At 37.4% G+C, this 27,060-nt stretch overlaps 1 protein-coding gene across 2 annotated transcripts in view; it reads left to right on the forward strand.

Annotated features, from left to right (window-relative positions):
* BMP5 (bone morphogenetic protein 5) overlaps positions 1–16,670 on the forward strand; it is a 54,841-nt gene extending 38,171 nt beyond the window's left edge. Inside the window, exons 4-7 of one of the 2 annotated variants that reach the window (XM_054630009.2) lie at positions 2,383–2,580; positions 10,667–10,743; positions 12,578–12,688; positions 16,363–16,670. In XM_054630009.2, coding sequence (XP_054485984.1) covers positions 2,383–2,580; positions 10,667–10,743; positions 12,578–12,688; positions 16,363–16,512 — 536 coding nt within the window. In that variant the 3' untranslated portion in view covers positions 16,513–16,670. The remainder of the gene's footprint in view (positions 1–2,382; positions 2,581–10,666; positions 10,744–12,577; positions 12,689–16,362) is intronic. The other variant, XM_054630010.2, reaches the window with a different exon arrangement.
* The last annotated feature ends 10,390 nt before the right edge of the window (positions 16,671–27,060 follow it).

Here is a 27,060-nt window from a genome sequence, read left to right on the forward strand (position 1 = left end):
CAGTGTATATTTTGATTGCTTCATCTTCTGAAAGTTGCAGTTAAGCTAAGGTATATGATAAACTGAGAGAGAAAAGTTTAACAATGTACCCACAGAAGTCAATAAAAGCTTTCCTCTGCACAAGAAGCAGATCCAGTGCATATACCATTCATGAATTGAACAAATGAGTCCTAAAATCTTATGCTGGCTGCTTAGGAGATCAAACACATAAAGGAATATAGTCACATAAGCTGTTTCTCTGTGTAAAAAGGCTGTGGGTTACAGGATTAATTTTTTATAGTATATCTCTATACCCTGGATAACCAAGTAAGCCTTAACTTGTGGAATCTTAATAGCCATCTCATTGCTGAAGTCTAAAGGAAACCCAGAGGAAACTTAGTAATATTAAAAGTTATTTTAAAGGGAGTTCACATTGGTTTGAAGGATATTTTGCTTCGCACACAATATCCACCATTGTAAATTCAGGGAACCTAAATTTAAATTCAGAAAAGCTTCACACACCTTTACAGTTCTCAATATATAAATCTAATAGTATTCTCCATATGTCCAGCAGTAAGGCATTAATATTTTACAGATAAAATTAAAATTCTGAAAGTCATTGGAATGAAAAGCAAAGAAAAATAGTAAAAATATTCCCTCTAGAAATGAAGGGAAATGTGGAACTTTGTGGTGAGAAGCTAGCTTGTCCATGTTGTTATGAATAGAGAATAGCATGTACAGTTTTTCATATCTGACTTGCAGCAGAATATTGGAACATATAGAAATTAATGTTACTGAATTATTTAATAGTAACTCAAACACATGAAAAAAAGAATTAAAGAAACACAAGACTAAAAAAGCATTTAAAATGAAATCAGAAGCTTCAACAAATATATTTTTCCATTGCAGTCAAAAAAGCAATTATCAAAATTGTTCAGAATATGTTGCCAATTACTCTGCTCCATAACTGCTAACTTTCTCAGTTCTTCTCTTGCCTTTGCTGGGCTCTCTGTCACTGGAAACATCTTAAACCAATTTAAAGTGCTACACCTGAATAAACATGTTGTAAAAGTGTTTATGTATTGAAGTGGGTCAGTTCAAGGTATGGTATTTGGCTGGAACTTCTAATTTCTCTTTTTACTGCAAAAGGGCTGCCAGAAGGAGGAAGTCTGAGCTGAATTAATACATTTGTTACAGTGGAAGTAGAATGGAAACTACTTTAACCACAAATCAAACTGCCTCTTTCATTTACGCCAGTGATAGAGTTTTTTAAAGAAATATAGACTCTGGCGTGCAGCCACTGTGAGTTTGTGTTTGAAAAGGAAACCTATATGCTTATTTCTATAATGTTTACTCCTATGTTTTCAAGTTCTTTTTCAGGGTGATTGAGTTAACAGCATTATACATTTGTGAGGCAGATGCTCCTTTGTTGCCCACGTACCGAATTTTCCAGCGGGTTTAGAAGAGTGCCAAGGCGCCCCGGTGCCGCCCGGTGCGCGGTGCCCGTGCCCGGAGCCTCCCTGGCTTTAAAGGACCTCTGTGTCCCCACCCTGCACAGCTGCACAGCTTCACATGACACTGTCTCATTTTCTGACGGTTGAAGGGCTCTGCATAATACACGTACGCACAAAAGTGTTTATGCTGCCAAAATAAATTCTGTTAAGAGTGAGGGTTTATTTGCTAAAATGTCACTGATGCAGTTTCAGTGACTTGTTTTGCTTTCCTTTCTTTCAGTGAGGTTTAGACCACATAATATAGTGAGGTTACCACACAGTCCTGACTGAACAAATATTTTAAAGAAATATGCACATCCCCCGGGAACAGAACCAGAGTCAATAATACACATATTTCAAACTCTCTTCTCTTGAACAACTGAATGGCTTCCTACCTTTACTGGTGAATGAACATCCATTTGAGTAACACTGCACAGTATTTATTTTAAAAGCAGAATTATATTTATTATTTACACTTCCATTTGCTACTGGTTTGCTTGGGGGATATAAAGTTCCACATCCCACTGAAACGATGCAAAATTAGAAGACCTCATTACATTATCCTTTCTATAGAAAATAGACTTTAATGGACCTCATTTATTTTTCAGTTCTATAGATGTATATGAGACTGAATTAAAACTACTCTGTAATGAATAAGACATATAGCACACAGAAACTGCAATTTTATGAAATAAAAATTGTATCTGTAAAGCTGTTGAAACTTTTGCAAATTTCTTAGCTTTTTTGTCTTTTTAAGTTCTGCTAAACAAAATGTGGGTAGACTCCTAATCATATCAATTCAGGATTGCAGCAAATTCCTTGCTATGATTCAGTCAGCAGTTGAACTCCTGCTAGGGCTTTGGAAGAGGCAGAGGTTCACTTTTTAACTTCTAATTTCCCTTGCTTTTAGGTCGAAGTATCAATGTTAAATCTGCTGGCCTGGTTGGAAGACATGGGCCTCAGTCAAAGCAACCATTCATGGTTGCATTCTTCAAGGCAAGCGAAGTGCTTTTCCGTTCTGTCCGAGCAGCCAACAACAAGAGGAAAAATCAGAACCGCAACAAATCCAGTAGTCAACAGGAGTCCTCTAGGATGCCAAGCGCTGGGGGTAAGATGGAGCTGTGATTTGCAGTCTTTTTATGGGAGGTATGGGCACCTGCTCAAATGCAATACAGTCACAACAGCTCAAAAAGATGCTGCTCACTGGCTGAACTGCCAGAAACAGTGTTCCCACTCCCCTTTTGTTATGTTGGCCCTGGGTGTGATCTACCTTCTGTAAGTCAGATCAATTACATGTATCATGGGCCTCAGGAGGGTGAAATGACCAAGCAGTTTAAGAAAGTCTGTGTCTGAGCTTGAAACTAAGCCTACACAGTATCCAACTGGATGATGTCTTTGCTATGCATAAGTAAAAAATAGAGGAAAAGGATTTCACCCCTACTACTTGTCTAGCAAGCCTCAGCAAAACTGCCTCAGCTGAAGAAGGCAAGATGTAACATTAAAAAGTCAATACTGGAAATGAGGAAGCTAAATCAATCTGCAAAATTGTAAACTGCTTAGGAGTTCAGACCAGCTGACAAGTAATGATATAAATATAAAATATATCCTGCTATGGAGTGAATTTGGTCCCTTACCTGAAAGATATGGACAATAGTGCACATAAAAATGTTCTTAATTGCTTTAGAGCCTGGAATAAATTTTGCTCCAGTTTTTCCTGAAACAATCCTTTCAGCTGAAGGCACAAAGTCACTTTCTAAATATTCTCACTTCTGAACAAACATCTCTACTTTTTGGGAAAAGGGTGTGAAAGTGTTTCTTTCTAGAAGCATGGCAGATTTAATAACAGCATATCAAAGCCTTAATATAAGTGCTGTTCTTAAATCCCATGGAAGTCTAAAAGTAAGCAAATCAATATTTTGTGGAAGGAATTTAACCTTAGGGTGGGACTCACCTATTTGAGGAGAAATCTTATAAGCAATATGCATTACTTATATGTGTCTCAGAACCTTGACATAGGCAGGCTAAGACTACTCTAATACAATGAAAAGCCTTTCCCAGATCTTTTGCAGAAGGAAAATTTTACCATAACAACCAAAAATTACTGCTAAGTTGCTAAAGAAATCAAAGAAATTATTTAAATAATTTTTCATATTCTCTGGAAAGTCTGCTGATTTTGAGAATTACATTATTTTGGGTGAAGGGATAATCACCTAAGTAAATGGTACATGCAAGATACCTAAATATAAATATCACACTTTCAGATTGAATCCTATGTATCTTGTGCACGAAAAAGTGAGAAATGAGCAGATTTTTTAAGCCCCATTGATTATAACAGGAAAGCCAAAGCTCCTTGCTGCTTTAACCTGGGAAAAACACAACCTTATCACATTGTATTGACATAAGAATTACCTCAGGGAGAGCTGCCTGTAAGTCTCAAAATACTTTTCAACCTTGTCTCTGCATCCAGTTGTTCTCCAGACCTGTTGTAAAATAAGAAAATCACAACATCTCTAGTGAAATGGGTATTAAGAAACAAATTTTCTCCTAATCTTTTTAAGGTCTACATAAGCATAGAGTACACCACTACATAGGTCAATCCATAGCAGATCTCTTTCAGAAGAGATTTCAGGTCAAGAAAACCATACTGTTAAGAGAAAATCAGGTTAAGAAGCAATTGCACATGCAATTGCATCAAAATGAGAAGCATTGCCTGGAGAGGGAGGCATTAAGATATAGGCAGGCTGGAAAAGATGGCAAAGCTGAAGGTAGATAAGTGACCACAGCTTCACATAGCAACATCTGTGGCAAAACTGCTTGAAGGTGTAGTTCCTGCACTGTGGCAAACCACATTCCGTGCGCTTCCCTTGCAGTTTACCTCAACAATCCCCATGTCACAAATAAACAAATTTGTTTGGGTATCATTAACGATTGCTCACTGGACTTTTCCCACCATGGGTGATCCAGAATTCTTTTAATAACTACTGCAACAATACTCTTGAAATATTGTGGATGAGAATGCTGAAGGCTGCAAAGGCAATATAGGGATTCTGTCCAGATGTCACCAGCATGCCAAAAAGACATAGAGAAAAAAACATGTTTGTTGTTGTTCTATTTCTAGAGTCTCATACTGTTGTTATCAGATTTCTAAAGCCTATACCGCTTCAGCATGTTCTTATGGATGCAGATCTTCACAGCACAGACTCCTCCTTCTGTATGTTGCTCTTTCTCAGTTCAGGACTCCTCCATTGCTCTTTCTCAGTTCAGGACTCCTCCAAGGCTCTCCCTGACTGGCTAACCTGCCCCCTTTTATCCCAGTTATCTTCATTGGTCACAGCTGCAGCCCAATTAAGCACATCACAGCTGCAGCCCATCAAGGACAACCAGGACCTCTGGGGCAAAGCCTATGTACAGATATTCAAGTACAATACATGCATCTTGCTAGGACTCAAAGGCCACCTCTACTATACATGTTCTTATTTCTCTGATCTCTGACTTTTTTCAGAATATAGTCCCTCTATATGGAGAGCCTGCTATCAGAGAAAAGCTATGCTCTTTCTCTTTTTTCCAGCCCAAGATCTAGGGGACATACTGCATCCCTTTATGTTTGTGGTGAAGGCTAATTGTCCCACTTCTCTACAGCTTCAGTAATGAGCAGAACTTCGAAAGTAAAATTCACATCTTCATATTTAAACACAAAAGTCTTTGGGAAAAAAATAATTTTGCCCATCATCTTTCTCATGGAAGACAGTCAATAGACTGTATTCAATCCTCATTCATTCCTTGAAGCAAGACACTTGACACAGTGACCAGCAAAGATAATTGTGTGATGTAGGTATTTTGTTTCTAAGCTTCTTCCATGACCTTGTATCTACAGCAAGTAAGACAGACGCTGACAGTGGAAAATGCTCACTTACATAGCCAGAGGTAATGGAGCCAGGCCCAGATAGGTATGTTGTCATTCATATATGACAGACTTCTAATATTTCTCTTTCTATACATCAGTCTCAACTTTATCACAGTCATGTCTTCACTTCCTCATTGCTTCTTTGTTCTTTGTTTTCTCTTCCTTTTTTCCCCTTATTTTTTCTTTTTTCTTTTCTCCCTTTTCCCCTTGCTCTTGCCTTTTTTCATCTTTCTTTTGCCTCTTCCATTTTGTATTTTGCCACCCTCTTTTTCCTTTTTTAAGTTCTTGGATTTCATCAATTTGCTTTACTGTGTTCTCAGCTTGTCAAAAAGGAAAGCTCCACCAGACAACCCAGCTCTTCCCTTCCAAAGGACAAGACATTTTTAAAATTACTCATGAAGTTTCATGAAATCATAGAATGGTTTAGGTTGGAAGAGACCTGGTCTAGTGGAAATGAGGGGACTCCCTGCCCCTGGTAGGGGAGTTGGAAGTAGATGATCTTTAAGGTCACTTCCAACTAACATTCTGTGATTCTCTCATATACACAATCTCAATATAAGAGAATAAAATCTTATGTATCTATTATTATAACACCTGGGAAATTGTTGACAGACTTGGGGTCACCACCCCTGTGTTGCTAAGAACTTCAAGAGGAGATGACATCAATGCAGTGTAAAGACAGACAGAATTAAGCTTAGCATTCAGACTCTACTTGTCTGCTATGCACAGAGGATTAAACTCTTTTATTTACCTAGTTTTATTTTTGTTGAACTATAGATAGAAGAAATAAAAATTAAAATCCCCAAACCAAAACAAGACCAGGCAGGTTGTTTACAAAGTAAGCCACATAACTCTCCCCTAAAAAAAAAGCTGGCTAAATTTTAACTTTTTCAGCATTGTCTGAAAAGAGTTACAGTGTAACTGGGCACTAGAGAATAGCCACATTTAGATACTGAATAGTGACTTACACCAGGAAACTAAAAAACAAAGCCACATAATTTTTATTCATATGGAGATAAAACAAAGAAACAATACTTAAGACTAAATTTTGTGTATGCTATTGATTGGTGTTACATGAACTGATTCAAAATATAGTATTTTGCAACAGTATGTATAAGCATGTTTTTATGTCTTTATTTCCCCTGAAAAAAAAAATCTCATTAAAGTTCTTATACATACATTTTATTGACCTCCTTCCACAGCTTTTTCTGCTATGTAGGGATTTAGATTCCACTGAGGAACAATGTTTTCTCAATCACAATAGCCTATGGTTTTGATTCTTGACAGAATAAGCATATGGGCTTTGAAGCTACAGTGTGTGAAATTGAATCCTTAGCACCAGATCTTATTATAAATGTCACATTTGATACTTATATAAAATGTTATATTACACACAACATTTGTCCTACAAGAAAGGTAGAATTCAGGGAAGGATTCAGACTTTCCCGAGTCTCACTTTCTTCATAGGTGAATGAGTTAGATGGCTTACAGTCTGTACATGCTGGCCATTTTATCAGGTGTTCTGGTGTGACCACACATCATCTGAACCTGTATTCAGATGGCTCAGAGTATCACAACAATGATGACATCTGTGCAATGACTTACATATGTATTATTCAGATTTTCCCCTTTAACTGGAGGATGTTCTGCTACATCTTGGCCCTAAAACTTCTGTACATGTTCTTGAATATGAAACTATCACTGCAGAGAAAGCTGGCAAAACCACAATCTTCAGCTTTCGTTTGTTTGCCTGCTTGTGTGCTATTAAAAAACATATTGTGGCTTTCCTGACTTTCTCATGTGCGTACTTTCCACATTTTTCAGTCACAGTTCTTTTGCAAAGTGGCTTTTATTGTATATGTATGAGTTTTAAATTCCCTCTAATAGCTGAGACAGAAAAGCTCAATATTCATCTCCTATGGGCACAGATGTTAGTGAAAATGAATATATAGAACTTTGTGAAGAGTGATCAGTGAACACAGCTCCAGTTTTTTAAAGTTCCTTTACTTTTAACTACCTTTACTTCTAGAGTATGTGCAAAACCCATTGGATTGTTACATACAACTCAACACAAGGTATGACTCAGGGATTTTAGCTGTATAAAGGCATATGGATTTTTGAAAAATTGTGATGTCTTAGGGCATCCTGTCTTGCTTCCAGTTGCTTCTCCAAAAAGACATAGATATCCCATGGGATGTGGGTGTATATTTTGACCCTGCATGCCCTAGGACAACTAAAAGTATCTGAGATGGCAGCACATAACCAGCTCTATGTGGAGATCCTTTAATGGTGGTCATTGAAGGGCTAGGAAAATACCATAAGAAAGAACACAGTGTTTGTCTTTAAAAACCATGAGGATTTGAGGAATCATAGCTTAAAAAGCCTAGCTTAACATCCCTGATGCTTATCTAGTATTGCAAATGGACACATTTGTGACTTGTGGACAGCTTTTGACACAGTTTTGGGAGTCATATTCGGCCCATGTGTATTCAATAGAAAGTAGGTACACAGCCTGTTTAAAAAATAAAGAAAAAGCCTATTCAAAGAGCATGCTACCAGTAAAAGAAAAAATTGTCTGTTTTGAATGACATCTTGTTGAGTTTCTTCTGGGTCTGGTGCAGTCCAACCTTTTATTGGTAATTTGGATGATGGAGCACTCCTCTTTTACATCTCATATCCTCTGTGAACTTCCAGAGAACACATTCTGTTCTATTGTCCAAGCTACTGAAAAGGATGCTACTACCAGCACTGATCCTTTAGGGACCCCCCTAGTAACCAGCTTCCAGGTGACTCTGTACCACTGACTCTGACTGTTTGGGCCCAGAAGCCTAGGCAAGTTTCCATCCATTATATTCTTACCTATCAAAATACTCTAACCTATCAAAGTTTTTGATTGGTTTGACCAATTTGACTCAAGGAATATGATGGGAGACCATATCCAAAACCTTCCTAAAAGCAAAGGGATCAACACCCAGAGCTCTTCAAAAGCCCACAAAGCTAGTCAGATCATTGCAGAAAACAGTTAGGTTGGTTAGGCACAGTTTGAACTAGTAAATTCATGCTTACTCTTCCCAAAACACCTTCTTTGTTCTTTGTGTGCCTGGACAGTTTCCATGAGAATTTGTTCCAAAGACTTCCCAGAAGCTGCGGTTAAGCTGATTGGCCTTCTTGAAGATGGGTGTGACATTTTCCATTTTGAATCATCGGAAATGTCTTTTGGTGTATGAATGCTCAAAAAGGGCAGGAAGTGACTTTGCAGCACTGGTCAGCTCATTCCCCACCCTGAAATTCATCCCTTCTGCTCACATGGACTCATGTATCTTCAAGCTGCTTAGCTGACTCCTAACTCTATCTCTTTTACTGTGGGTAGAGCTTCAGTCACTAGGGTCAGGGCCTTGGGAGTCCTGGGGGTAAATCTTGCCAGTAAAAAACAAGACAAAGAAATCACAGGCTACATTAACCTCTGCTGAGTCCTTGTCGCTAGGCCCTTTGCTCTACTGAACAACAAAGCTGTATTTTTCTTATGTTTTCCCAGGCAACATGTTTATATTATTTCTGTGTGGTTCATCCCAATTACACATTACTTTTGCTTCCTATTTGAATTTGAATTCAGTAGACAACCACAGTGGATTTGTGCCACATTTGCTTGACTCGCAACAGGTTGCAATGCTGTTGTGGATATCATCCCTCAGAACCTTTACTCTACCATGGTTGCTGCAGCCCCATCATGCTGCAGTTCTCATCATCATCCTCATCCACAATCTGTTCTTTATTCATTAATTTGTAATACTACAACAGACTCCTAAGGCTGACAAGGCAGGAATACATTAAAAAAAGTTTGGAAGCTGATTACTTGACAGTGTGGTTTTACTGAAAAGCTCATATTCTGGGTAATACTACTAGAAAACAAGCCTGAATAACTATTTGACTTTATTTTATACTGTTTTTGGTTGTGGACATCACAACTTTGGAAAGACACAGAGAAGCTGAAGAAAACCCAGAGAAGCAATGGTAGCAGAGGTCAGGACGGCTGACAAGAAGCACTTAAATTTGCAGAAAAACTCCTCTAGGCCATATATTTGGAAGAGTTTTCTGCAAGGATGGTGAAGAGCTACACAGATTAGTTAACAGACTGTGGAAGTTACTTTAATTTTATGTGAAAAAGGAGCTTCTCTCTGAATCTTAATTATCCTGAAATTTTTCAGAGACCTTCCCATTTCCATCTCAAGTCTTATAATGTTAAAAAGGAAATGTGCCTAAAAAATTCCTTTCCTGAAACTGAAAGTTTTGTTTTATTTTTCCATGTCTTCATTTTCAGGGTTTTGTGGACTTTTGTCTGTTTGCTTTTTCTTGTTGTTGTTTTTGTTGTGAATTTTGTTGTGAACTCTTTTTTTCCCAGAATGGTTATTTTGATTCAAAAAAGTCACGTTATGCATTCTTGAATTGGAAACAGAGGAGACAGTCTATGCTCCCTGCTCTGTCACATGCCTCACTTATGGCACCACATGAATAGCTGTATAAACCAACTTTGGGGGCCAATGTGATGAAGGCATGATCCTGTTCCCTTCCTTTCCTGTTACTTAGGAGCAGTAAGGAACAAGCACTAGAATTTCTCCAGGAGTAAGGTTGTCATGGAAAAGCATGTATGGAAGGTTCTGGGTGTGCTTCTATCCTGACACATCTCTGACAGAGAGCTTTCAGTCCTTTAAAAAGCACCTGTTAGTCTACTTGTCTACATTAGTATTAGCAACTAAAGATCATCAAGTGGTGAATATTTCCAGAATATATGGTAAAAATTAAGAAGTATAATATGTGCCATTATGTGTTTAACTAAGATACTGTAGAAAATTCCCTTGTTTCAGGACATTTTTTATTGCTGTTAATTCATCTTTTGAACTCGGCTACTTTCTTTACCTGGTAATTAAAACTGTGCCAACCTAGAGATGATTTCCCTAATATTTTGGATCAGGGTCTCACTTGTCCTCTTTGATTACCTGTGTGGATATTATCAGAGGTGTTACTCAGCTGGCCAGCAAATTTGTAAACCTGTTTCCCCTAACACTGGGAATATATGCAATATTTTGCCAGTGCACAGAAATTGTATCAGTCTGACTGTGCTGATTCCATATTTCCAGGTTTACATTGCCTTTACAACTAACCCTAGGAGTATAAATGACAGTATGGTTTTCCTTTCTTTTGTACAGCTTGGTAAGGATCTCAAAAATATCTAAAGCTTGTCAGTTCTAGCAATGCTTCCAAATAATTTATGAATGTTATTTACTTCCTGTAGATTATAACACAAGTGAGCAAAAGCAAGCATGTAAGAAACACGAACTTTATGTGAGTTTCCGAGACTTAGGATGGCAGGTAAGATTATAAATGCTCTTTCCTAATGGTTCAAACTGGGACAATCTATTTTAAAGTCCCCCATTATTTACACTCTGCTTTCTTTATGGAAATTGGTATTAAAGTGATGAGAGACATATTCTTTAAATGCATTTTGTAATAAATCCTTATCAATATTGCTATCACTATAACTTTACCTTTTTTTAGCTCTGCTCTCAAACATATTGCATACATTAGTGACTTTATGATATGGATTCATTCACATAAAGATAAATTTAAACTACTGCTCAAGAGTTGAGTGAATTTCTAAATGAAACCAAAATCTCCACATCAAGTAATGAAAAGTTTTCAGTTTTGACTAGTTCAGATTTAATTCCCCCTTGTTAAGTGCTGTCTGCTGCAGGTCATAGAGATTTCACTGGGGTACGGTCCTTAGGGAAATAAATCTTGGATTTATGTCCCTAAGGAAAATAGGCTCAGTGATCTTTATGATACCATAACTAATTTTATATAATTTCTGCCATACAGTAACAAAAAAGTTAATATACTTACAGTAAAAGGTCGTGAAGTCAGAAGCAGGGCACTGTGGGAAAAGAAAATAGAGATCAATTTAGGGTTTTTTTCCAGAAAGCAAGGAACTCTCTATAAAGAAAGAACAAGAAGGCCTTCAGCAAGCTCTAACTATTGCATATATAGGTAAGAACCCAGGGATGGTTGCCTGTGCATTTCAGATTTCTCTGAATTATTTAAAAACCATTCTCCAGGAGCAGGACAAGTCCATGAGGAGCAAAAGTATGCTATCTTTTTAGTGACAGCTCAACCTTTATGTATCTAGCTCAGACTCTCATATGGCCTCATTATCCTTTCTGATATTTTGTATTATATTTATCCCCACAGCAGCCTGAAGAAGTAGGCAGAGGCTGTTTTCCCAAGTCTGCAAAGCATAATTACCCTGTGCAGGGCCACAGAGCAGGGTTGTGGTATTGAACTCAGGCCACTGAACAAACGAGCCATTGTCTCTTGATTACAGGGGTTTTTTCCAGATATCAACAGGGTTTTTTTTTAACAGTAAATTCTGGTATGCTCCAAGATGTGCTAGGCTCTCAGATCAGTGGCCATAGTGGCCACAGTAGTCAAAGAAAAAAGAAAATCTATTTTTAACACAAAGGCTACTGTAAGAATTAAAAGTTTCAGCTGGAAAGCCAGAGCTACGCTGTACAATATTTGATCAGTGAAACACAGGGTGAAATAAGATACAAAAAAAAAAAGATACAAATCCCAAGTAGCTACTTGATCCTCTCTGCCCTTCCTGCAGCACCTCCATTACCTGGCAGAGGAGGAATTCAGCAAACTAAACACACAGCTTTCATTAACATTTTAAAATATTTTCCCTCTTGCGGTCTTTTGCCCATGCTGTGTTGCTTGAAATACTGAAAATGTATGATTCATTGATGTGCCAACAGGTAATCCCTAGCAACGCTGTCTCACACAGTAATACAGTTAACAGTGCTGACTGTGCTGAAGGAAGACAATGCATTTTAATTACTTTTGTTGCACCAAGAAGTGCTCAAGACTTTTAGTCTGGAATAAAAATTATTCTGCAAATATATTTTAATCTTCAGTCTCCCTTATAACCTCATTAGTTGGTATTCAGTACAGATTTTTAGGTTTCATTAATTTTCATCTCAATTTTACATGAGCAAAGCAAGTACTTTTTTTAAAAAAAAAACAAACATTCATTTCACATGCCACCTTCTGAAGTTCATTTTGTCATTGAGCAAGTCTTAGTTTGATATAGTTACAAATTCCCTGAGTGAGAAAATATAATGAGTGGATTTATTTGTTGTTGTTTTAGGATTGGATTATTGCACCGGAGGGCTACGCTGCGTTTTACTGTGATGGAGAGTGTTCTTTTCCCCTCAATGCCCACATGAATGCAACAAACCATGCCATTGTTCAGACTCTGGTATGCCTCTGACTGTGTTGTAGTTGCCTATGCTGCAGTTGTTTGTGTCTTTGCTCAGAGTCTGACTCTTCTGTTTACCACTACTGAATTTTGATTATTTCTTGGTAAATCATAACTCATTTCAAAACCTGCTTTAGTGATTTTGTTGGAGAGAGGATGAACTGCTCAGAGTTACCTGAGTGGTAACTTCCATTTCACTTCCATTTCAAATGCAATAGCACATGAGAAGGCTGTGTTGTATTACTGGAGAATTGTGTAGACAGGAACCAAAGGGGCCCCCTGGTTTGACTTCCAAGAGTTTTTGCAACTTATTGAAGCTCAGTGTTAACATCTACATGTTATACCTTCCAGAAATGATGACACTTGGCCACTCTGTGGACCTCTGTTGTCAACTGTTGGCACAGATTCTTACAGTGTAATTTAATGTGAAGCTTTGCAAACAGATGCATTTGCATGTACGAAATTGTGTTCAGTCATGCCTGGCTTACAAATGCAATTTAAAAATAAGTGTGTTTGGATCTGTTGCTCTGCCTGGTACATCTAAAATGGGATTTGCAGCCAGCTTTCTGCCTCTGCTAATTCTTATGTTAGTCCTGTGCCTCAGCTGGAGCAGCCAAAAAGATGATCTTAGTTGAGGCAGCTGGCTAGGCCTCCTCTAGCCCAGCAGTGTTCAGCTACAGAAATCATGACCTTTAGACTATGACTAAATGTCATTACATTTGAGGCCAAAGTCTGGTCAGTCTGGTCAAAACCTGATTTTTCACCTGTGCCAGCTGAAGAACTGGCTCTGAATAGCACTGGTATTAGCAGAATGATTAAGAAGGAGAGGGATGAGAGATAATACACAAGGAGGGAGTCACAGCATGAAATGAGAACAGGAAAGGGCTGTCATCCCTAGTTAGTTTCTGGAAAGTTCAAGACACTCAACTGAGATTAGAGAAACATGGATTTAAGGTTCCGTTGGATTTAAACTAATAATGGTAAGGTATCCTGACTATCAGATTATGCTGATGACTCTGTCCAAGGATAATGATCTTTTTATTTTATTCTCACATCAAAATCTGGGCCTGTAAAACCTTCCCCCTTGAGAAATGAGTTGAGTTACTACCTGGGATACCAGCCCAAACACCCCCCTCAAATTTAAACCCCACACCAAAAATAAAAAACCCAAAACCAAGCAAGCAAACAAACAAAAATAAAATTTGATTTCTTTCTGATAGGAAACAAGGTCTGTTTGTGAAAATTGCCAAATATTTCTACATGAGAGGGACATTTTCAAAAACTCAGCATATGCTGAGAACTTTTCCCTTCCATTCAGTTTTTCATTTACTCACCTTCTCCACGTCCAGTCACCAACACAACATTATTCCTCTATACTAGAATTCCAATAATCAAGATTTACAAAAAGAAGGGGAAATGTCAGAGGCTGAAAATAAGTAGAAGTGTGTTAAGGAGTTCAGGTGAAAGGGAACAGAAAATGCCAGTTGGCAAGGAATACAGCAATGTTCTTAGAAGACAATGAAGAACAGCATATCTGCAGTCCTGAGCAGAAAAGAAGTAGGTCAGCAAAGCAATAGTTTAGTATTACACAAGCATTGTCCAGAAAAGTTGCCAATATCACTGAGATCCCCAGGTTAGAGTTCCCTCCTGCAATTATGGACTGTTAAATAAGAGTTGGCTCACTACTACTTTCTCTTGTGTGTTTTTCCTTTCCAAAAAATGGTTATTTTCCCATTGTTAGGAAATGTGTGTAGTTTGTCCTATTTTTTAAATTGGATACTTAATTTTTGCTCTTTTTATGGCCATTTTGGAATTGCGTGTCTCCCTTTGCATGTACTGTACATGCATTCAGTGCAGCCAAAAAATCATGAGGCCAATTAAGTTTTAGCTGTACATAAATTAGATGAGATAGCAGTAGTTTAATGCTTTCTGGTTTAAATTATACAAAATTCAGATTTACACAAGGTGTGCATATGGGGATGGCTTGGGAAGCAATTATTCATATGCTCCACCCTAATCCAAATGCAGTCACCTCCTGGCCATAATGATTACACCATTCTGAAAAAGCCTGCTCTTTGGTGTGGGAAGTGATTGTTCCTTGGTACCCCTCCAAACTTAACTGATTCTTTTTTATTTTCTTCTGTAACAAGAATAGGAGAAATACAGGCCAGTACCTCACTCTCTCCCTCTCTTGTTTCTCTGCAATTAAACTCAGGCAAACAGACAATACAGATGCATATAAATAAAAGACAGGGTGCATTTAATAAGCTCTATAAACTTTCTTCTCGTCTCCTGCATCACCCTCAGAACAGGCACAGGGGTAGCATTGACTTCCTGGTAATGCAAGGCAGTGGATTATCAGGTTGGCTTGCACTGAATTTGGGGTAAACACTTGGAAAGGCTGTGAGCATCACTTCCAAGGGGATATTGTGGGGCCACAGATCTTCCATCAGGGGTGGCAGGGGCTGGTGGATTTAAGACCATGATTTATGGCTGGACAAACATCTGACCAGGTCAGGCACAATCATTTTTTTTCTCTGGTGCTTTGCTATTCATTTGTTAAATATTTTTTAAATGTGTGTCTAAACTGTTACAAAACAGCTACTTCAGGATTTATTATTGCTCATTTCAAAAGGCCTTCTCATGGTAACTGTTATGTAAAAATTGTTTCCTGATAGACTGTTCTCTGTTGTCTGGCAAAGGCTCTGGGTTTATATCACTGCAAGACAGATGGCTCTAACAGATTTACAAAGACTTAACATACAAGCAAAATCTATTACTGCTGAAGTCTTCATCCATGCCTTAATAATCTGTTGCCCTCTCTATTACAACTCCCTCTTCTCTTGGCTCCCCAGATTCCAAGTCTTCAGCGTGTGTAGAATATTACATCCAACCTTCTTTCAAGTACAAAGAACTTGAATTTCTCCCATTTTATTTCCACTAGATCTTGTTTGTTCTGGGACACTTTTCAAAACTATTTTCTTTTGCTTTAATCTTTCATTGATGTATTTCAGCCTGGTGAACATAAAGACTTCTCTGCCTCAGCCCCTGCCCCAAATATTCTGTCCAGCTGGCACCCACCTTATGAACGGATTTTTATTTCAGTGGAAGTAGAATTGGTTCCATAGATACCTAGATAAGACCTTAAAATGCACTCATACTGTCTGAGACTCCACATCTTATCATTTCATAGGCTGAAAACAGTTTCATTATGAAGCTTTGCCTGCACAGCCTTTGCTGTCTGCAATAGATTTTCCTCTATACTGAGCCCCCACCACAGGAAAGCATTTTAGCACATGCTGGGGTCCTGGTGAGACCTGGGGCTTGAGCCTTTGCTTCATGTTATGCCTCACCCTCAGCAAAGATAGTACAGGCAATATGTTTAAATGTCTTCCTGAGCAGCTGCCTAACTCCAATTCTCTAAATTTTATCTGAAAACCAACTTTCTGTCTTGGCTGCTTCTCATTTATCTCTCCATCTGCTTTTATTGTATAACCCTGCCTGTGCAACTGAAATCAGAAAAATGTGCTGGAGGTAAGCTGTACTTTAAACTTGCTAACCAAGGAAAATTTGTGACCACAACCCTTGCTGAATTGCAAAGACATGTTTTGCACTGACATTGTCCTTGCACCTCTCTGTTTGATATATGAGCTGTGTATTTATCTGTCTTTCAGGTTCACTTGATGTTCCCCGATCATGTACCCAAGCCATGCTGTGCACCAACAAAACTGAATGCAATCTCCGTGCTCTACTTTGATGACAGTTCCAATGTTATTTTAAAAAAATACAGGAATATGGTGGTGCGTTCATGTGGCTGCCACTAAAACAAAAAAATAATCTAAAGCAGAGGGTTTTATTCAAAATTGTAATGAAGTCAAGATATAAGCATTGCTGATGAAAAGGCAGGCCTAAATTTATTCCATTTCATGTCATCTCTCATTTAATTGTACAGTATAATGTACATAGTAGCTTTTATTTATTTAAAAATATATAGTTGCTTTTGTATGAGCAAAATTTCAGAACCATTTATTTAATGGGTCACCTCACTATGCAGCAGAAGTTCACAAATTCATTTTTCCATTGACCATACTGAAATTTGCTTTATCCCATTTCAATATTGTAAAGTAAAGCCTTTTTGTATGGAATTTTTTTAAACGAGAAACTCCAGAAGTTCTGTAACTGCTTTGTATAGTTAGAAGTACTAAATGCATTTGGTCATATTTTGCCAATGAAAACTGTGGCAAGGTATTTATTTAGAAAAAGGCACAGGAAGAAAAAAACTAAACAAAACTGCTCAGCTAAACATATTTTTTTTTTTCTTTTAGAACTTCTGCTCCATTAGAAAAAGTGAAATGTTGAACAGTGCTTAAGTAAATGAATAGGAGATAAAAAATAGAAGTGAAAAAATTGCACATAATTGTTATAACTATTTTCTTTAACAAGATGAGTGTAACTGGAGGAGTATGTTACTTTTTGGCTTGTGACCTGCAGAGTTTGCAAAAGGCTCCAGTCTTCAGAAATTCTGTGTAGACAGACTCTCACCTCTATCTATGACTTTCCAAGTTAACACTAAAAATTGAACTACAACATTCTTACCTCAAATCATATCATTCTGTTATCTATGACACTGCTCTGGCAGGTATTTTTATATTAGTGAAAAACAAGCCAAAATCAAATTTAAAAAAACCACACAAGCCTTCCCATTACATACACATGCTACTATATGCACAAAGTATACAGAATACAGGGTATGGAAGGGCTTTGCTTATTTAGCTCCCACTTCTGGATGTGTTCTAAGAGTGTGCAAGGGAAGGCACAGGGGGTGCAGCAGTTGTCTCATGTTTAATCAAAAATCTTATCCCTGGTGGTGGCTGTTTTCAGGTAAAGATAAAAAACACCTTTCCTAAGATGATGTTGAGTAACTTGCAGCCTATTTGCAGCTCCATCTGCTTTTCTATCAGGTGGGAATTGAGTTAAATAATGGGACTCAATAAGGGATACTTTTTTTCTTTTATTTAACACTTGCAACTTTAATAGTTCTTAAATCCATACCAACAAGTTTTTATTCCCACTAAATTTTGGCCTCAAGTTAAATCCTTTGGCTTTGAATTACACAACCAATTACAAATTACCATTCCCATCACCACTACACACAGGTTTATTTTGAATTAATTACACTTAATGTCTTTGGGCACCCCTTTGTTTTAGTGCTGGGAAAGTGAGAAAATAGAAGTGTTTTTCTCTCTATTACATGGCTAATTATCACATACGCTTTTATAATGAACTGCCTTCATTAAAAATGCTTCCTTTAAACCATTCTCAAAGAGCTGCTAAAAAATGGATAGGATTGGTAAGTTTCTTCTTAGACAGTCTAATCATGTAAACTCTGACTTCTCTGGTTATTTAAAACACATCTCAGAAAACTCAGATGATTACAGACTGATAAAATCAGCATGTGTGTGACTGTGTGTATGCATGTGAATAGGCAGCTGTTGTTTTTGCAGAAACTAATTTATTTTATCTTGCTATTGAAGTAGTACATAAATCCTTTCTATGCATACACTCAATTAAAAAAATTAGCAGTACTGATTTCAGCCTTGGGAAATCTTTCCCTTTAATAGAACAGTTCCATTTTACATTCCCATCTGTATTTTATACTGACATTACCTACATATCTAGATTTAGTTGCAGTTCATGCACAAAAAATGTATAGGAAAAAAGGTCTGCATCTGAATTACCATTTTAGAAAAGTTAAACTCCTCTGTCATATTCAAAAATTACTGGTTTTTTGTATAAATTGAGTAGGTGGATATGCTTTTTTGAATTCAATTTATTCTAAATGGAATTTGATGGACACTAAATTTTGGGTACATTAAGTAATATATTTTCAAATAATGGTGTACCATTTTGAGACTAAGAAGCTGAAGATTATTGTTATATTATTCTTTAAAATATGCTGTTGGAATATATTTCTATATTTTGAGACATAATAAACCTGTAATAATGTTTTCCTCTGCTGTGGCTTTGCTTCTTAGATGCATGACAAAATGACACTGACTTGATGCATCCTTTTTAAAAGGAAAAGCAGGAGATCATCAATGGTTATGGACAGATTTTGTTATAGTTCATTTTTGGTACAGACATTTTGCAAAATTACTTTTATTTTGTTGCTTCTTAGACAGCCAATGGTGAAACATCTACATTTCTAATAAAAATCATACCTTCAATTCATACCTCCAAGTGCTAGTACTCAAAATACACTAGAAAGGAAAAATGCTTTTTAAAATTCCTAATAAATCCATAACTGATCATCCCTCTGTAATTAAGGATAGTGGCACCAAACTTTCTACATGCTCTGGAGAAGTAAATGTAGTCATGTTTTCATGTAAACCTGTTCAGATAATCTCTTCTTCAGTAGTACCAAATAATACAGGAACTTTTTGTTCTTTTCCTTCGTCCTATCGAATACCTGTTATTTTATATATATTTATGCATAATATACACACACATATTTAATTCAACATGTACATAATTATATAAAAATTTACCCTTATCTGTAGCTATATCCGTTTCTCTAGTTATGAAGACTCTTCCATTATCATTTAGGACACAAGAGCTTTGCTCTTTTTCAGGTTGTTGAGGGTTTCAACATCCTTAACAACTGGAACCTCAAGGGCTGAAAGCCCAAAAAATCCAGAATTAATATTGCAAAGCTGTCTGGTAGCTGAGCACATAGCAATACATTGGACCTGTGCAAAACCCAGCTAGAGAGGTCTTGGAGAGTTGTTGGTGTGGATGTCTTCAAGCAAAACAATGATCATGCTTCATTCCACTCTGCATCTATCTGAAATGCTGACACGTCCTTAACAGTGCCATGACTCTCCCTTCTGCAGTAGGTTGTTCAGGTAAATATGCAATTGTGTGAGTGATTAGGCAGCTAGTGAAAATGAAGACAGCTGAGGGGCTTGGGTATCTTCAGGAATAAGAAACCAGGCCTTACTTGCTGCACATGAGAGCACAGCTGATTGTTTTGCATACTGGGATGTATAAAACTATAAAACAGCACTTAGTCTTTACATTACGATGTGGGTCAATTGTCAGACCATTTGGGGCCTCATTTTGGTAAATGATAAATGCATGAGTGGTGTGAGTTACACCTATGATGTAGACACATTAACTGAGACTCTCTTAGGGACAACAAAGAAAAGTTGCTTTTTTTGGATTGCAAATCACCTATTTCTCTCCACAGACAGGTTTAGGACAGTCACTCTGCTTAGACCTTGTTTGAGCAACTGTAGCCAGTGACAATCCCTGACACCTTAAAAATAACATAACATTGTTGAAAAAGTTTTACTCAGATGTTTATTTTGTATGTGAAGCTTTGAGAAACCTCCTGTTATCATGATGGGATGTCACACTTTTGTTTTGGAATATAATTTTCTCTACCATTTACAGGGGAAAGGTTTGACTGCTCACTGTGTACTACTTCTGTTTCGGTTGGTTGATGCTTTTGAGCTCTTTTTCAATTCCTCTTTTGGAAAAGTTTCATGATAAATTGAATTTACTCAAAGATTGTTTTAAAAATGGCTTCGGCTTGCACTCATAAGACTCTGAATTGTTTCAGCAACACATTCTAATTACCAGGGCCTTAAAATTACATTATTTGCAGTCTCTACAGCTTTTTTGCTCACACATTCAGCTGTGTAGAGGGAGAATCTGACATGTGGTGCCTGAATGACAAACCAGCCACATGTGAATTATACAGCATTATCTTTTACTATCTCATCTGAAGTCACAGAACTTGCAAAATGTGATTTACAACGTGTTACTGAATTCTTACTCACAGGGCTTGAGCAAGATCTTGATTAAAAACAAAAGAAAACTAAACTAAAAAATGCAACAAAAAACAGCGAGAGGAGGTTTTCTTGCCATCTTAATTCAAATAAATCAGCACCAAACGTGGTATATGAGGGGTTGTGAATCTATGTGAATTAAAAGGGCCTTTTGTATTCTGTTTTCCACATTTACAACACATGACACAGACACTTCTCCCAACTGTTATATTTCCAGCTAAATGCTTTCTGTTCTCTTCCTGTATGTTTTTGCTTCCAATAGGCACCACTGATTATTCTTATTAATATGAATGAATATTCTAATTGCTTTAGCAGATGTTAATGCTTTACAAGAAAAGTGTGTGTTATTAGTATTGCTAAACTTTACATGTACAGGAAAGTGGAGGGGCTTGACAAAGAGAAGAGCAGATGAGAGGCAGGATAGGGAAGACAACCAGGCCTCCAGTGCCCCAGTGCTCTAAACCCTGTTGCACACTCTTGGCAAGGGATGTATACACTTGGCACTTCTGTCTATGCAACTCATAACTTTAAGGAAAGATAAGCAGTCTTAGGGGTTATCTGGACCTATACATGCATTTACAAATATTTTTCTATTTTCATGGCTATTTGTGTGCAGAATGAAGACCACACCTTTCCAATGCGGGAGGGGTGGAATTTAAAAGGTACTTCTAGGGAGCCAACAACTATCTTGCAGCAGATCTTGGAGCACCTTTTCAACAGGGTCATAAATCTGTACTGGTAGAGTTGAAGGCAGTGTTACATCCCTCCCTTTTCTTACATTTTCCTCCTCCTCAGTGGGAAGTTCAGCAATGTGTTAAGACTGGGACTGTATTCATATCTGTATAGCAGGGGTTCTCAGGCCAGATGTTGGCTGGAGATGTGAGGGCAACATATTTTCTAGGGAACAGCTTTCAGAGAATAATATTGCAGCAGAGATATGGGCAGATCTTCCCTGTAAAACTTGTCCTGGTCTCTTCTGGGTTTCCAGCTGACTTATGAGCAGAAACACTTGTGAAAATGAGAAAGGTCTTTGACTAAATTGTAAGGAGAAAACTTTGTGGGGGATCTTTCTGGCATCTCTGTCCCCATAAATTCTTTGACTGAGAAGTCCAGGCTTGAACCTGGAGCTACTCGACTGCAGAGAGACCAAAAGTTGGATAGGACATGGTAGAGAAACAGTGCATATATCAAACTCCCTAAACTGATCTAATTGGAAAATAAAGCTTTTCATGCCTGGTTATTTTCTTGGTTGCTGAGCTGTTTTGCCACAGGAACATGTGTTCCCTTTTATTCGGGCAAATTTTACATCCACCGCTGGGATTCCTTTCCAAAATTAGTGTTTCTCCCTTAACCTCTGCAAGGGCTCTTTTCAGCCTTCTCTGCATGTTATCTGTTTTATTATTCAAGACTAACAGCTCCCACCGGGAGTGCTCTTTCCTAGACTGTGCTGCAGGGACAGAACAAAGACAAGACCTGCCAAGTCAGTTACTTGTTTAACCGGGATGAGAAACTTTGAGAAATCTTTTTGCTTATTTTTTTTCATTTTTGCATGTACTTGGATTTTTCTTGGTTTGCTATCTTGGTATGAATTGGATAAAAATACATAGGTAAGTGCATAGGGTTCCATGAAACATGTCTGTGAAAAGAATTTGTGCATTTAGTAAGAAACAAAACTCCCTAATTGGTTTCATCTTTGAAAATTGAATTAGTACAGCTAATTCTATTCCCTGTAAAGGAGAAAGGTTTTAGCAAGCTACTGTGCCTGAAAACATGTCAAGTTTTGAAATCTACTAATTTAGTGAAAATTTAAGAGTTTCTAATTAGCAGGATCTATACTGTGTAGTTCAGGACATATATCCAAGAACCAGATCAATATTCTCAGATATATTGGTGTACATACAAAATCTATCAAAATTAATAGTGTCCCTGAAGTACTTGTAAACATATTTCTTGTTCTGTTTACCCATATTGGACAGTGAGGTAATGAGAATGGTATTCATGTCAGAATACAATTAACTCCTTAATTCTCAGATTTCTTCACCTTATAAGTAAGGCCTGATGCTTTTACTCTTTCCTCTCACTCATCTACAACAAAATATGGCTGAAGATAACTTAAAACTATAGGAAATTAATTTCATGCTTCAGAATTGAACTGAATGTGGAAGCTCCAAAACTTAAATTAGAAGTTTTAAAAACAAGCATGAAAGCAGTTTTTAAAAAAGTTTTTTAAAAGATCCTTGCACATCTGCAGAGCTCACAGCAGTGCTGTAGAAGTGGCCATTGGAGCAGAGAAGCCAGGGCTGTGTTGGCACCTGCAGAAGCCCCATCAGTAGGGGCTGTGGCTGCAGGGCACTGATGGACTCCATGAGGAGCCCACGTTTGTGGAAAGGAGCCTGGAAGCTGCAGGGCTCCCTTCTCTAACACAGTGCAGACACAGGGGCTGTCCAGCAAGGAAACAGAAGAAATGTCTCATAGAATGGTGCACAGTAGAGACCACTGAAAATGCTTGCATTTAATCATAAAAGTGCTTAAAAATATGGCTCTATTTCAAAAAACCAAAAACGTATTCATTGTGAAATTCCCACTCCAGCTAAAATTTCTCCTGACACTTCTGAGTGAAGCTTCACTGACATTTTCACAGAGGTTTGCTCATTTTTGGCAGGAAAGAATTTGACCCCTCTCTTCAATCATGTTACACCCCATTTCCTCTGACTGTCTCTTTTCCCATTCTCTTGGTTTTTCCCATGATGTAAATACACACTGCAGTAGAAGCAGCAGAGTTCCTCTGGATTTACTCTAGAATAGCTAAGTAACTAATAATAGCTAAGAATAGCTAATTGCAAAATATTTCCTTCAATGTTTTCCTCTTATTCCTCTGAATCTTTTCCCTTAGCTGACCTTTGCTGCTGAAAAAAGCGGTAAGAAATGAGCCAAATAATAATTGTTAAGGCAGAAATCGTATTTAAATTGTTTTAATTAGGTAACTAAACATGATACACAGCTGTTATATCATTCTCCTTACAGTTATTATTTACATGGCACTGCCCTGACTCAAACACTAAGTAAGGCCTATCAAGCCTTCCAGGAGAGCAGTCTGCTGGAATTTTCAAGCAATGCCAGGCTGTCAGGCTGTTTCATTTCCCAGATGTGATTTTTGCAATTTTTTTTAACAGATTGCTCCTCTAGAAGTTTACTCAATACAGTAACCTTCTTCAGAGGAGCAGGAGTGCAGCCAGGAATGGTAACCTCTCCCATTAATGTATTTGGGTCATTATGACAACACTTGTCCCCAGTTTGGTTTGCTTCATGTACATGTACATTCATTATATTCTAGATATTAAGAACAGTACTATGGTTTTTCTAGCAAGGAAGAGATCTCTGTCAGACAGTAAAACACATCTGTGGTCACTTCTACTTAGTGTTTCTGCCTCTATAATCTAGTTTTCATGATTGCCCAAAGTCTACAGAATCCATATCACTCACCATATCAATTATAACAATTAGCTTTCCTGTGGACTGCTCTAATTTCATGCATTTCTAATCATCCATTTGTGGTGTAGGTAATTACTATGCTCATTTACTTGCAACTGAATGTTTTAGTAATTATATGTCTGTTTCCTCATTTTCCCACCAACATCAGCTTTTTCTCCTTCACAGTCACGATGAAATCTTTTCACATTGTGGAAAATCTAGTATTCTCTTTATGAAGAGTTGTGCAACCTCCATTTTTTCTGCTTATAAAGACAAAAGGAAGTGCTTTCAAAGTAATTTCTATATGACACAAAACAATGGTTCTATGTAGATATTTGAGCCAATAATGCTTCAGAGGCTATGAAATTATATTACTGCCTATTTCCAGGTTTTTTGCAGTACCAGAAGCAACTCAGTCAGAACCCATATATTGACATGGAAACACACTATGTAGGATAGAAATTCATAAAAATGTCTTTTTTTTTTTATTTGAGGGCTGCTGAAATGATCCAAATCTGTGTGCAAAAGTTTGTGAATGGCGATTTAAAATGTGTTTTCCTGTGTATTTCCCCCTTGATGCAAGCAAGCCAAGGTGTAGAATTAAAGGGTGTCCTAGTGAGTGCATATCTGTGAGGTGTATTCAGTGAGATGCAGAACACCAGCTCACATTTAAATCAGTTTTTAATTTACACTTAGGGTTTACTTTCTGATGCATTTTCCCACGGAGACTCAGCTGCCTTAAAAGTTCTGTTATAATAGCACCATCTTCTGACTAACATCCTGTCAGGAGTACTTCTGAGTACTTTTGTCCTTGGTTCATTGCAACTGTGAGGGTCCTACTTCTGTGAAAAGGTGGCTGCTCCCTGCTTTATGCAGTGCTCCAGAGATGCAGTGAAGTGGTTAACCATACAGTGCAATCATCTGCGCAGAGCTGGGAATTCCTTAAGTTTTGCAGCCCAGTGTTGAAATGTACACACATTTCCAATGAAAATGTTGAAAGAATTAAATTAAAACAGAAAGTGTTCTGCTGACATTTTTGATGCTGACTCAGTTTTGTATAAGTAAGAACCACTGACAGCACTTGCATTCTCAGTTTCTTCCAAGGTCAAGACTGTATGCTAGATATTTTGAAGAGTCTACTACAGTATAAATACAGCCCAGCTAGTAAAGTTTTAACCTTATTTAACCTTTGCTTATGTGCATAGATGTAGATCTTCAAATTACTAGAAATTGTTGGAGATATTTTGCAAGAGGAAATTGTATCATTTTCATATCAGACACATTAACTCTTGGCTATGTTCTAATACATGTGGATCTTTTCTTCCCATTTCTATCTGGACAGTAAAGAAAAGACAGGAGTGACTGTCAGTTGACTATCAAAGCAATTTAGTCAATTAATTCTGGAAAGTCTAGAGACTAATATTTGAAATCACTTATCCAGTTCATTTCATGTAAATTATTAAAACTTCAAATGCAGTTTAAAGGGCATAAAACCAGAGTGAGAAGTTTCCTTGGTGCAATAAAATGGGTTTAAAAGTTCTGGGTTGCTTCCCTGCTTCTACCGTTGATTCACGATGAAACTTTGGAAAACAAGTATCCCATATCTGCATGAATTGGTGATGCTTTGATAAAGGACAAGGGAAATTGATTAGGCTTTGTGAGACCTTTTGACATTCAGATCCATTCAGCAGAGCAAAAATAGTGCTATATCTGTATTACATCCTGTTGCTGGTTTCTGAATTCTTATTGCCATGCCCTTCTTTTTGTGATTAACCAAAATTTTCTCAGATTTGTTAGCCTCTTTCAGTTCTCATTTGTAATACAATAGTAACATTTACCAGTATCAAAGGAAAATTAGAAGGATAAATACCTTAACATTAATGAGGGGTTCAGATAACAAGTAGTCCTGTTTGTGCATATTTGTTATTTGCATGTACAAATGCAAGTGTGTAAACACATGCCATCTGATATATTTCTTAATTAAATGAATATTCCTTCATTAGAAAATTGTGTCTTTTTTCTAATTTTCTCCCTTCAAGGTACTAATTTTTTTAATACTAAATAACTCCTTCAGTCATAAACAAAGAAAATTATTTGCCCGAGCTAATTTTTTTGTTTATTCCCTTGAAGTGATTTTCTCCAGTCTACGAAATGTTACTGTTCATGTTCTCAGAATTTTCTAGATATTGTGAAAAAGTCTGAAGAACATAATGTGCAGACCTGATGACTCACTGAATCTGAGAGCAATTTTCTCTAGTTAGTGACTTAGTGGGATGATTCACTGCACTGTAGCAGTCTTTGCAGAGTTTTACATGTTAATGCAAGGTGCAGGGCAGAGAGAACAGAAATAAATGCCTAAACAGACATTGTAGTTGTGTTGATCTTTATTCCCCTCATGACAGAAAAGTGAATAAACCAAACAGAAGTATCTGTCATTGGTTATAGCAATATTCTTTACTGTGTAGCTCCATAGGGATATTGAGTGTCACCAAAAACTGAGCAGTCTGGGGCTTGTGCACGCTCAGGGCCATCTACAATTGCTCACTTCAGAAGCCTTTCTCCAAAGTCATGGTGAACTCGCTGGATCAGAATACTCCTTGCTACCATTTCTCCACTTATGTTCAAAACAAAAAGAAAGGTAGATGTAACTGTAGACCTCATCTAAAAGGTCAAGAGAGAGAGAACTATCTCAAAATGGCTTGGAGCAAGACGACAGACTCTGCATTCAATTAAAATATTCGTGAGATGATACCCCCAGCTGGATTTACTTCTTATGTTGGTTTCTAGCTATACATATTTTTTTCATCTTCCACACAACAAAAAGTAGGGTCAGAGCACCCCAAGGGACCAAAACTCCTTAGTCAAGAATATAGATGACCCAAAATTCGTAATTATCTTAATTTTCTTCTTTCCTGGCTCTAACCCAGTTTACACTGGTGAACTGTTCTGCATATTGAATTTGCATTCAATACACTAGTGACTCTACCATGCACATCTTTGATATGTAAGCACTTTTCCTCTTCACACACTATCATTGAAAAATGGTTT

This window comes from Agelaius phoeniceus, chromosome 3 (assembly GCF_051311805.1).
Source record: "Agelaius phoeniceus isolate bAgePho1 chromosome 3, bAgePho1.hap1, whole genome shotgun sequence".
NCBI classification, from domain to species: domain Eukaryota; kingdom Metazoa; phylum Chordata; class Aves; order Passeriformes; family Icteridae; genus Agelaius; species Agelaius phoeniceus.